General features: G+C 44.7%; 1 protein-coding gene across 1 annotated transcript in view; it reads right to left on the reverse strand.

The window, feature by feature from the left end:
* SFMBT2 (Scm-like with four mbt domains 2) overlaps positions 1-12,974 on the reverse strand; it is a 180,365-nt gene that overhangs the window by 75,422 nt on the left and 91,969 nt on the right. The window contains exon 8 of the mRNA XM_012664906.1: positions 1,837-1,938. Within this exon, the coding sequence (XP_012520360.1) occupies positions 1,837-1,938 (102 nt within the window). The remainder of the gene's footprint in view (positions 1-1,836; positions 1,939-12,974) is intronic.

Genomic DNA, 12,974 nt, shown 5'->3' on the forward strand with positions numbered 1-12,974 from the left:
AGAGGACATTACCAACATCTCAATATCTCATCCTGTAAGGAACACCAAAAACACTATCCCGCTTTGCTGCTAAAGGTCGGCCATTTAATACTAGAGCCATTACATGCTCGTCTGTTTGCTGTAACGTTATTTACTTATTTCTTCAGGGGTGCCACCGAGGAAAACCCCATGGGAGGGGTAAATGAAATCTGGATCGTGATGAGTGATGACAGCACAATGTGTAATATTCTAAAGCATTATCCAGTGCTCAGAGAAATACATTTAATTATAAATGTCTCCTACACTAAGAATGTTCTGACACCTCATGACATGAAGACAAGCTTTGCACCCGAGGGAGTGTCTCCCCGGGTCCTAAGGGACAGAAGCAGGCACCCCAGCCCAAGCAGCAGCGACACAGTGTCGTAAGAGGAGGGGGGGTGCAGAGAGACTACATGACTTAAGTATTTTACCACTGGTAGAGGGGTAAGAAAAAGTAAAATGAAAAGAAAAACACTAATAAAGCCAATAAAAATACCTACTCTCTCTCCTCCCAATAAGGCCAATTTAGAGAAAATTATTTATCGTGAAGACCAAATACTGGATGTCTATCCAACTAGAGAGATATTTTGATCCGTATGTTACATTCTATTGTTACCTACGGCAATTATTTAAAGGTACAAAAACGTGAGGGACCGAGGGAACAAAGGGAAATTCTGGCCAGGATTCAGCAAGGTACAAGGCTTCAGTGTTGGAAAACCTTCCAATAACTTCCAGAAGACACAGCAAAGAACCTCAAAGGCCATTTTAAATAAATAGGTTTTTAATGGGTGGCAAAGGAATGGTCCTGCATGAGTTTAACCTCGAGATGATCATACGAAGCGTGAGTCAATACTTTCTTTAAGTAAATTACCTTAAATATTTAAAGTTACCCTTTAAATAAATTTAATAGTTATAAAAGTAATTTATGTTCACCAAAGAAACAAACATTTAGAAAAGAAAAAAAACATTTCATTATTATAATCACTTTCCATATTCTTCAATACACTATCGTCACTAAATTTCTCCAATTTCACCAAATCATTAATTTTTAAAAATCTCGACTCAAATAACCATAAAACACTAACGACTGTATCAACAAATCCAGTTTCTTTAAGAAAAAGGAATTAAAATAAAATTGACTTTTGTCTTTAATTAAATTCTCCCACTGAAATACACCAAAGGCTCTTAAACCAAGACACACGTTGGCTAAGAATGTTCAGTTTCTCCCACCATTTATAAGTGGTTACTTAAGGTAGAAACAGGCAATTTAGATTTTACCATAGGTCATATCATTGACATGTCTTTTGTGGGGAAGGGATATTAAAATCTTAAAAGATTATCAGATCATCATAAAAATGCCTTTACATGAAAAGGTAATTTCATTTGGAATCTGCAAATCTTAGAAGCCTTCAGTCAATGAAGGCAGATGAGAAAAAGGACAGACACGTGGGAGGTGAGAACTTGCTTTTCACTATTTTCAGATAGTTTCTAAAGATAAATAGATCATATTCACTACGACCCGTGCAGGAGAAAAAACTACTTACAATGATTACGACATGCACCCGGTCGGTGGACGACTATCGGAAGACAAGGAAAAACGCCCCTCTGCGATATTAGAGGAGGCATCTGATTAGACTGGCCCTGTGCTCCCCGTAATAAAAAGAGCTTAAAGCAGTGCTGGGCTGGAGAGACGCAATCCGCCTCTGGTTCACTGGGCATCGCTGATACCGTGGGTGAATATATTTCATCGGGTCGGCTTGGAGTTGAAAGACTTAATTCGATCCACGCTGGGGGCCAGGGCAGGGGAGGAGAACCCACCTTGGTCACTGATGCAGGACAGATGTGAAAGGGCTCGCTCATGTTCACGGTTTCCAGCTTCATCCCAACTGTGAAGAAATGGCTTCGCAAATCTGCGTGATCCTGCGGGCAGAAAGAGAAACGTACTGAAAGCGGCGGCGTCGGGAGTTAACTCGGGAACCGTCCGGAGGTTATCCGTGAGCATTTCACTGGGCAACTGAAATCGGATGAAAATAATTAACCCTCCCCGCTTCGAATGCCTAATTCTTGCAAGATACTGGGGATTTAATTATTTTCTGCAGGCTAAATTGCTTTTGCAAGGGAGAGGCAGCAAGCCTATGTGGCCACGCTTAAATTTACACTGAGCAAAAAAATTCACATCACGTGGCTTTGATCTTCCCAGGTGCTATCGACGGAGGCTGGCGGGGTGATGGAGGCAACCAGCCATCCTGAACACAGCGGTGTGTCTTCGGAAAACGTGGCCTCTTGCTGCTGGAGTTACATCACAGGGCTTCCGTGCAGACCCTCTGGGTGACAGTCGCCTCCACATCCTGCATCTAAGTGCATACAGCTCACCCGATACTGGTAGTGCGCCAATGATCTTGGAGATGTGCGCACCCAAGAATCCGAAACCGCCCTGCAGACAATCAGAACCTGACTCCTACTCAATAGTGATGAGCAACACCCCTCTTTTAATAGGTGTCTGGCAGTTTTGCAACCCGCTCACAGCAACCTTATGCGCGCAGACGGGGCTTCCTCGCCTCCTCGAGAAAACAAATTTCAATACCCACTTCAGCTATCCAGCAGCGGATGAGGCTGGCTGTGCTCTGCACGCCAGAATTTATCTTGCTGAGATGGAGTCACCTCCTAACTCAGTCTGGATCAACAGCAGTGGATGAGTAAACGTACTTGCGGTCTGTCCCTGAGGAAAGGACAGCTGCAAATAAATCCTGTGCTTTCCAAACACATCCACTGGGTGTGAAGTGCAAAAAGGTATCTGGGGGCCTATTACTTTCTTTTTAACTACAAACCTAAAGTGGGTTTTTAATTAATTCAATGATGCCACTCTGGATCCTGCCCCGAGGCTTGCGCAGAGCGCGGTCGGGCTGTGCCGGCTCTCCCAGCCCCGCCGCCCACGCGCCACGGCAGACCACGGAGGAGGAGCTGCTTAGAAAACTCTCCACCGTGCTGGCAGAAACCTACAGAATGTAAACGCCTCTAGGACCCGCAAGACCCCTGCGTTTCTCAGGTCCCCACACACAGCAGCCTGCAGAGGTCTCAGCACGCGTGCACACACAGTAAGTGTTCGGTGTGGGCGACGCAAACACTGCCCCACCCAGAACAAGAAGGGATGTGGCCAAATACAACCAAACCAATCGAAGGAACTGGCCCATTCCAAACCCTTAAAAATCCCATAAGCACTTACAATCAACACTTTACAGAAATGACCTGCATAAGGGAAAGCAGAAGGAGATATTCTTAGTTGCAGGTGAGGACTTTTATTGTTTACGTGGCAAACAAAGCATTTATTTTTAAAGGTCACTGGCAGAAGGTGGGCCAGGAGAGAAAAGTAGTGAAAAGCAACCATGTCAGAGGTTAAAGCGGATTAACACACACCAAGCGTGATGCCAAGGCAGGGCTGTAAACACAAGCGCTAAGCCACCAAACTAAACCAGAACTGCCTCGCTGACGTCTGTATTGAAAGATGAACAGTTAAGTTGAATGTTTCTGGGCATAAAGACAAATATTTAAAGTGGCGGTTATCCCAGTGACACTGATTTGATCTTTACAAATTATATGAATGTATTAAATTATCACGTGCATCCCAAAAATATGTGCATCTATTATGTAACAATAAAAAATAAAATTTTTTTTAAAAAACATTCAAAAAAGATTCAAACTTCAGGTTCCCGTCAAGTCTCCAATGCCCCAGGACCCAAATCAGTGGGGGCCGAGCCACATTCATGGATTTTGCAGGTAAATACCTTTCTCTATTACAAAACCTTTTAATCTTTTGCAAAGAGGAATTATTCTAAAATTATGATGTAACAGAAGTTTGAATGTACTCAACAAGCCGGAGCAGTCATTATTATGCCACGTGACAACACAGACATGCCCTCGGGCTCTCATGACGCATCTGTAACTATAAAAAAGGGCCCAGATGAACACAACAGTGTCTCGAAGTGTCCGCTTCCCTCTCTGCTAGGGGCCTCCTTCCCTGCGGCGACATTCCCTCACACACCTGCGGCTACCGGGCTGGCCCGCTTGAGACCTGGCTCCCCGTCACGGGGAAGGGACACCTGCCTGGTGGTGTCCATCACCAGGGCTGTCCTCTCACTTCCCTCGATTCCGGATTCTGTGCCTGCTCTCTGCTCTGGATACTTCTGCCCCGATCTTTGCTGAGTAAGGCCGGCTTTCAAAGTAGGGTTGACTCACAACTCGGGGTCCTTTCTACACCCCAGGCTCTCAATTCGACCCGGACCACTGATGTGGAGTCTTAACCCAGTCCACACCCATCCTTGAGCCTTGGCTCCAAGCCCTTCTGGAAGGAAGGCCTCTCGATCGCAGCTCCCGAAGCTCTGCTGAAACTCCGTGGCCCGGGAGCACTGTGCGAACAGCCTTCCCGGGTCCACGGGTGTCTAGCAGAGACCAGGCCACGGCTGCCTCTCCTTAGCAATTTGCGCCTCAGATAACCCTTCTCACACTCAGGGCTGCGGACTGCATTATAAACGCTCATTGCTAATGACTTTGGTGTCCTCTGCATCAACCTACATCTCCAGGTTAAGCGGGGGCCGCTTCCTGCAGATGGCACACAGCCCTGCCTTCTCTCCTGGAGCACATGTGCTCACCCGGCCACCACTGAACTCCTCTAGCTCTGCTCTTCCGTGAAAATGAACATACACAGGTATGCCGCAGTAGGCTACCAGATGTTGCATGAAATACACACACATAAAAAAATCTACATGTGTCAAAGGGAGCAGGAAACAAGTACAGGTACAGAAGATCCAAATTTCAGAACAAATTCTCTTACTTCTAGCATATAAAAACTAAATATTACCATGAGACCACGGCAGACAAACGATTTATAGGAGTAAATCTTAACTTGGAATATGAAAATCACGTGACTCGATGATAAAGGAAAGATTCCCGGAGAGCAGCACAGTAAATTTTTTCAGGGAGGCTTGGCCCTTAAATGCCGGAGGGATGGAGGCATTTGAGTATGATCTAAAAGGCAAAAGAAGTCATTTGACACTCCTAAGAAATAAGGTTTTACGATAATTGAGGAATTCAACAGCAGTGAATTTCCAGATAAGCCAATACACAAATCCGCTGACTTCCGTGGGTGTAAGTGCACATCCGCACTAGCACACGAGCGGAGATGCAGACGCTCTCATGGGAAAGCAGATGCAATCACCTGGACCACTTACCCTTTAGCGGACTTTGGGCTGCTAATGCAGTCTGGGTGCTGCGTTCATTTACACACACCCCCAGCTAATCGTTCTCAACGTGAAGGACAGGCAGAGTTCCTGGTTCCCAAAGATGATTCACACAACTGATTATCAACTGAGCAATAATGGAAAATTCACTGCGATTTGAAAGAGACATTCTGGCCTTTGCAAAGCTCTGGAGAATCGTTCGCGCTTGGCAATTATTGGATCAAGAACGATGTTATTTCTGCGATCAGGACGTATTACGACATCCTCAGTATACTTACAAATATGCCTGTCACCGTCGGGAAATACCGTTCACTTAGATTACTAGAGTCTGGTTAAATTGCTTACAGAAAAACTACTCTCCATTAATAAATGCCAGCAATGTTGTTCCCGTCCACATTCATCGCGACCCATTTTTATTTTTGCCCCGAAGTAGTTTTATATTGATCAAAAGTAAAATGCCATTCATTTTATTGGAGGACTGTCTTACCAGGCGACCGTGGCAATCTCTCTTCGGGGAACCTTATTTTCAGTGGAATGGCATCGTAAAAGGGATTCTGTAGGCATCAACGTCCTTTCTCCACTTGGGCCTCATCAGCGCTGTTCCCTCCAGGGCCCATGCACGTCTTGTTCTCTCCGCCTCAGACACGGCACCTCTGCGCTGAGACTAACTTGGTTTGGTAGATGCAGATGGAGCATCCGGAATCCGAAAATCCCAAATCCAATATGCTCCGAAATCCAGAACTTTTTGAGTGCCCACATGATGCACAGTGGCAATGTCCACTGGAATATTCTGGATTTTGGATTTTCAGCTGCTCAACCAGTAGGTATACTGGTATACCAGTATATATTAGGTATATAGTAGGCACCTTCAACCAGTAGGTATACAAATATCCCCAAATCTGAAATCCGGAATCTGAAACACTTCTGGTCCCGTGCATTTCAGAAAAGGGATTGTACTTGTACTATCAAGGGAGTAAAAATAGTAACTCGCACGGTGTGAATACTTGCATGCATTTTCCCTGCATGCGAGGGAAAATACCACTCGCCCCCCACACAGACTGCAGGGTAGCTATCCACCTTATAGTGGGGAAATTAAAACACAAAGAGGTTAAGTTACCTAAGCAAAGATACAAAGCTAATAAAAGGAGTGAGGTTTCTAACCCAAGCAGTCTGACTCTGAGTCCAAGATCCAGCCACCAGATTATACAACAGACTGGGAAACAGACCAAAAAGGATCTTTTATTTTTAACCAATAATTAGTAAAAACAAATGGACAAAACCACTACAACCTATAAGCTCCTAAAATTTTATTTCAAAGGAAGCTATTAGCAAGTAATACTGATCATTCACTGAAAACCTCCCATTTTTGCTGTTAATATCTAACACTTTTCAATGGCTTATGAAAAAAGTTATTTCAGAGCATTCTAACCGTAAAAATGACCCCCAAGATGATTATATACAATCACAGTCTTACCAAAAATTAACAAACATCTTTACTACTTAAGTACGTTTGTATATTAATCGATCAAGATTTAAGAAACGTACTCAACGAAATGCCCACAATGCCTCATAAATTATCCCTCATCGATACGTATTTCCGCATAATGTTGTCAGTGTTAACCAAGACAGGTTACTCCGATCAATGCGGTTCATCTAGCACACGTGGCTGGCTGGGAAATCCACGCCAGTCTCAACCTGTCCCTGTTATTTCGAAGACCACGTGTGAGGCTCAACCCTGCCCTGAATGAGGAGGAAAGCAGGTGACATGGTGTGGTTCCCGACACTGAGAAGCTAGAAATCTAGTGAGAAAATAATTGAGCAGTGAGAAAAAGGAAGTAGAGCACTAAGCTGGAAAAAGCAGTCTGGACAAACCAGTGTGTTGGTGTCCTGGATTTACACAGTTCTGGTGTAAGTGGTCTCAGTTTTTCCACCTAAGAACTGGCAGTCAGGAGGCTCTGACGACCCCAGAGCCCGCCCCAGGCGCACTAAGCACCCTAAGTGCGCTAAGCAGCGTCACCCGCTGCTTTAAACATCCACCCTCCATGAAATCTTTGCCTTGCAAGTGGCTGCCACGCCTGGAAAAGGGTAGGACCTGACTCTGGAGGAATCAAATGTAGCCATCTGAGAAACGCACCTGCCCTGGAGCTGCCCTGATACTTGTCACCGTGAGTGAGTGAGCAGCAACCCAAACTCGTCTGGCAGGGTGAGAAAGCTTCGGGTGAATGTTAAAGTTCTTTACAAGACACAGGATACAAATGACTGTATTAATCCACGAAAGACGATGAAGGAATTATCACTAACGGAGAGCCAGGAGAAAGGGGAGACAGAAAAAGCAAACACCCGTATCTCATGTGCCTTCCTGAACTTGAGTCATCTCCACATTGACTTTAGAAGCTTGAAGAACCGCAGCTGATGCTCTTACAGTGCACTATGTGGCTATCGCGGACTCTGAAAGCAGCTCATGCTTCATTAGATAAACACACCTCACATTTATAAAGAATGTGGCAAAGGGGAGAACGTATTCACATTAATTAACACAACAAAATTAAAATGTACTTGGTGAGAATTTTAATGTACGAAAAGCAGTGAAATCATCCCTGTGCGGAAACCAAATTCTTCACTCGAGTTCCACGATCAAAGGCTACGCGACATTCTCTTACCTCTGGCAGCTATCTGAATATGGATGTTTAATTTTTTGGTTCTTCCTTTTTGCTTATGTTGATATGAAATCAAACAGACGAAAAAACAGACATGCAATTTACCCTGCCCAATTTTTTTAAGTACCAAATCTTTTAGAGTATTATACTTACACAAAAATACCACACAGTGTAATTTTTCAGTTCCAACATACCAGTTCTTTGGTCTAAGGGAACTCAAATATTCCACGTGCTTCTTTTCAAGGCCTCAATTAATTTGCATAATTTCTAAGAACAGGCTTCAATGAAATCAAAGGAAGGTTTTAATTACATTCAAATTGGTATATAATGAACTATGCTTTAAGTCCTTTATTCCTATCAGCATGCTATGTCTTGCTAAAAAAACAATCCAAAGCTATTGATCATCTTGTTCCTCTTTTTGATTCAGCCATGACCTCATCATTAGAAAATTACTCTTGTAATATTAGCTTCATCAAAAAACAGACATCAAGATGCCAGCATTTATTAAATCCATAGTACTACGACATTTCAATCCCATTGAACTTGTTTAAATTTAGCCAGTGAAATATTTATAACAAAGAGGTAATTAAAAAAATCTATAAGCTGAACACTAATAACCATTTCCATTTTTTCACTTACAGCTGTCAACAGCAATTTTATCTACCAGTCGTGCCTTAAATCAAGTTAAAAAAACAGTAATGAGAAAATGTAGGACGGTAGTATTCTACGCTTGAACCTGAACCACACGGTTTATAGCAATCACAGAGGCGGCCCCTTCTGCTGGAGCCCTAAACACAGTGACTCGGCTGTTCTCCTGGAAACTGGACACCAGGCCCTGAACTGTCTCCACTCGTTGGATAACACCTCTCAGAGAAAGCACACAAAGTTGCTAGGAGCAAAACTTCCCCACCAAGCCGTCTGACTTTCTGCTCTGCCCTTCCCAGACATCAACACAGTGGCCACCGGACACAGGGAGCTTGCAAGCTATTGGCAGGAAGATTCCAGACTGGAAAGTGCCCACTGCCGGGCAGCCTGGCCCAAATCTAATGACAGGTCCTGTCTCAAGAGCCTACTTCACATCACCACTGACCTTGGCTTCAATGGACCCACCTGTTTCCAGGTGAGAAAAAGATGCATTCCCTGGACCAGGGATGCCCACCCTTGGTGATATGAATGTTCTGGGGCCAGATTATTGTTTGTTGGGTGGGGCAGCCCTGTGCAGTGTAGGATGTTTAGCAGCATCTCTGGCCTCTACCCACCAAATGCCTACAGTACCCCTAGGTGTGACAATCAAAATGTCCCCAGACATTGCCACATGTCTCCTGAGGGGCAAACCCCTCTTCCTGGCCCCAGTTGAGAACCACTGACTTCAATACAGTTAAGAGAGAAGTCAGGTTTGTCAAGGAGACACCTCTATGTGGTCTCTTCCTGCGTCACTGCCTCAGCACCACCTGACTCTCTTGACCTCTGTCTCCAGCATTGACTCAGCCCAGGGGCCCTTCAATCCCAGGGTGGGATTAGCCCTTCTCATTAGATCTCACACCTCTGAAGACCTGGTTTCCTCACCAGAGACATTGCTATTTGCAACCAACTGCCTGTTCGTGAAAGGCGCTATTAGCTTAAAAGAATGACCTAATCTGCAAAGGATCTGCATGTATTTTTAAGGGGTAAAAAGAAAAAAAAACCAACCTGCCTCCATACAATTTCACTGTGGTTTAAATTCACAGTAAAATCCTCCATAGATGAAAGAATTATAATCTATTCTTAATTATTTTTATTAATGGAGTGGAATGGAAAATCTGAAAAAAATAAAAAATATGGCACAACAATCATTTTGTAATGTGTCTAGTATTACAAACAAGAGATCTATTCCCTCCGCATCCCGCCCCCCAAATCCCATACACCAATTACATTAAGCTCATGCTAATATTATCTCGCCTTCTCTGCAACCGCAGTTAACTGGCAAGAGCCAGAATTATCGGTGGTAAACAGAAGCCATCGGGGAGTGATAACTCTCGGAGCAGATAACTGGAAGTTGACTATATTCTTAAATTCTTAATGTGCAGAATTAAAAGCAAGTCGCTATCTAACAGACTGCAGGCAGCAGAGTTCAGGCCCTGTGATCAAGCTATTGTGACGGGAAACTCTCTGTGTATCTGGACTTTGTGATTTTTATGGTTACATTTATTGTCTGACCAAAGTTGCCCTCTTTAGTACGTCTCTTATAAGATTTTCTCCAATACTCATAAAAACGAGGCCCCTGCGGTCCTTTCTCGGCTGTGGAATTGCCGTGGGTCTGCGCAAGAGCCCAGAGCGCACGGAGAACCAGCACAGACGGCCCCGCCCCTCAGTTCTGCAGGCGGCGGAGGACGGGCATCACGCACGCTGAAGTTCCCTGGGATTTGCCACCCCAAAGAGAGTCTGTTTAACAAGCCTCTTCAAGCCTGCAAAGAGACCAGAACGGCAGGAGGAGGAAACGTCGCGGGCATCTTGCAGAACCTGTGCTTTCGGGCCCAGACGCGGGTGAGGGACAGAGCCGGGATCCCGCGACTGGGTAGAAAACTCTCCAGTGAAATCGACAGCACGGAGGCGTCTCAGAGGACCAGCCGTCAGTCCAATAACAAAACGACCGACTGTCAAAACACCCTTTCTTTCAAAGAGCCATTTGGGCATAACTGGATGAGAATGAGACTTCGACTGTGCGTCCCAAACATTGACTGCTCGATGACTTGGCCGAAGAAATCAAGCTCTGTCTCTACATGGGGGGCTTGAAGCAAATTCTGGGAGAATCTAAGGGTCCCACCCGAAGGCCGAGCTCGGCAACGAGTGTTTTGGTGTTGCTGCATTTCGCTGCTGAACAGGAGAAAAAGAGATGGGTCGCCATAGAAACCACAACCTCACAATCCGTCCTCACGTCTTTGTCGCCGCTCGGGCTGCGCCAGATGGAACGAGAAGGAAAAGTTTCTCTCTGTGTGCCACACTTAATCGCTCTGGCCTCTGACCCAGGTCTCGCCTGCTGAAGCACCGGAGACAGTCCCTCCTAAGGGTTAAATCTACACTCACACAGACAGGTGCATCATTCAAAGCTAAAAACACACCGAAGAAATCACAGGATGAGGCGCGTTCAGTGTGTCACGAGCAGCCTGAGTACTGAGTGGAGAGCCGATGGGATCTGCCGGCGGGTGGAACGGAGACCTGCAGAGCTCACCTGGCAGGCCCCAGGCTGCCGTCCTCGCTGAGGGCCCTGCCTGCGAGGTGGGCCCGAGGCTGGCGCCTGGGAATGTGGCCAGTGGGCAGTAGCCTAGGCCAGTATAAAACATCTCCTAAATGTAAGAGTGGTCCACTGTGCCTACACCGTTAGTACAAACAACAGGGTTTATACGAAACACCTGGTTTCCAAATGGGAGTCTGGGACTTTGGTATGTGCCAGGTACAGGGTGGCTCTGTGACCCGCCCCCTATATAAACCCTGAGCACTGAGTCCCCAGGAGCCGCCCTGGTAGAACAGTATTTGGAACCTGTTGTCGCAATTCATTGTTGAAGGAATTAACAGTGCAACTCTTCCAGGAGACACTTCTGGAAGCTTCTGCCTGGTTTTCCAGATTTCACTCCCTGCACCTTTACCCTTTGTGGATTTTATTTTATATTCTTTCACGGTGATCAACTGTAACCATGAGTATAACAACTTCTGCATCCTGCGAGTCCTTCTAGTCAATCACCAAGCCTGGGGGCAGACGTGGGGGTCCCCAGCAGACAGGCACGAAAACAAGAGAGGCTTCGGGGGGAATGCCAAGGTGTGGGGGCCTCACGTTCAGTTCCCTTCACTTTAGCGCAAATCTCTAAAGAGCATATTTGGAATTTCAAACACACTGACGTTTTCAACATTTTTTAAATGAACACAAAAAGGTTCAATTTCCCTTCTTTCAGGGATAAAAACACGATCACAGATTTTAGTGACATTTCAAATGTGTTCTTGCCTTGCCACGACGAGGTGTGGTCATGAATGAACTTGGTTGGAGAGCATTGGTTTTTCCCTGGGCTATATTTTTGTATTCCTCTAAGGAAAAAAATACTTTATTTCCATTCACTGGCAAATTGGGAACTGCTGTTTCTTATTTGTAGATCTTTTTGATGGATATAAGAGTTGTCAGTGAAACTTCCATAATTTAACATCTGCAAACAAGCAGTAAGACCGATCACAAGAATGGCAGAGAATGAAGAGTAACTATCACAGAAGGCTTGTAAATTCCAGACACATAAAGCCTTACATTAATTATCGATAGACTCTTGTCTTCCAGTCTCCTTCAGCCCTATTTTTAAAATTTACTGAGCTACCCCAAATCCTGCCATGATATCTTAGCAGACATTTAGCGAAGTGGAAACTGAGGCAGCAGAGCCATTGTTGACCAAAAGACTGAACTAGTGCTGTAATTAGTTCATTGCTGGATGACAGCAACAAACTGTGAGAGAAACACATCCTAGCGGGTCTTTATGAAACACAAAAATAAAAAGCTTCTGTGGAAACCGGGGCGTTTCACTTGAGCAGACACTGGGATGTGTCATAAATTAATCAAACGATGGCTTTCGAAATCAGGAAATGCAACCATGTCAAGTAAAGGCTTTATTATTTGTTAAGATATCTTAAGTTGATTCTTAAAAAGCAGATTTCTTTTTGTTCTGAAAGCCTAATGACCCAGCTGTGTGATGCAGACAGACCTGCTCTAAATTAAAATCCAATGAGGGGCCACTGTGACAGGCAGTACACTTACCACTATATACTTGTTATTTCTGAAGAGTAAATTAGTTTCAGTGTATGGATAGTTCTGGTGAATCTTTTAGGCCTCTAAATAATGAGGCTGGTTTTCAGGGGGAAAAAATTTCATTATTTACTTTTCCATAAAATGAGTTTTTCAATGTCACTCAGGTTTTTCTTACCCATTTTATCAACTATTTACTTTTCAACTGAGTGTCCATTTTGAAGACTATCTGCATTTTCCAAAGAAGGTAAGTCAGAATTCCCAGTAAAATGTGGTATCCAAAAGCTATTCAGAGCCATCTCTCAAATC

The sequence above is a fragment of the Propithecus coquereli genome, unplaced genomic scaffold (assembly GCF_000956105.1).
Source record: "Propithecus coquereli isolate 6110/MARCELLA unplaced genomic scaffold, Pcoq_1.0 Scaffold94, whole genome shotgun sequence".
NCBI lineage: Eukaryota > Metazoa > Chordata > Mammalia > Primates > Indriidae > Propithecus > Propithecus coquereli.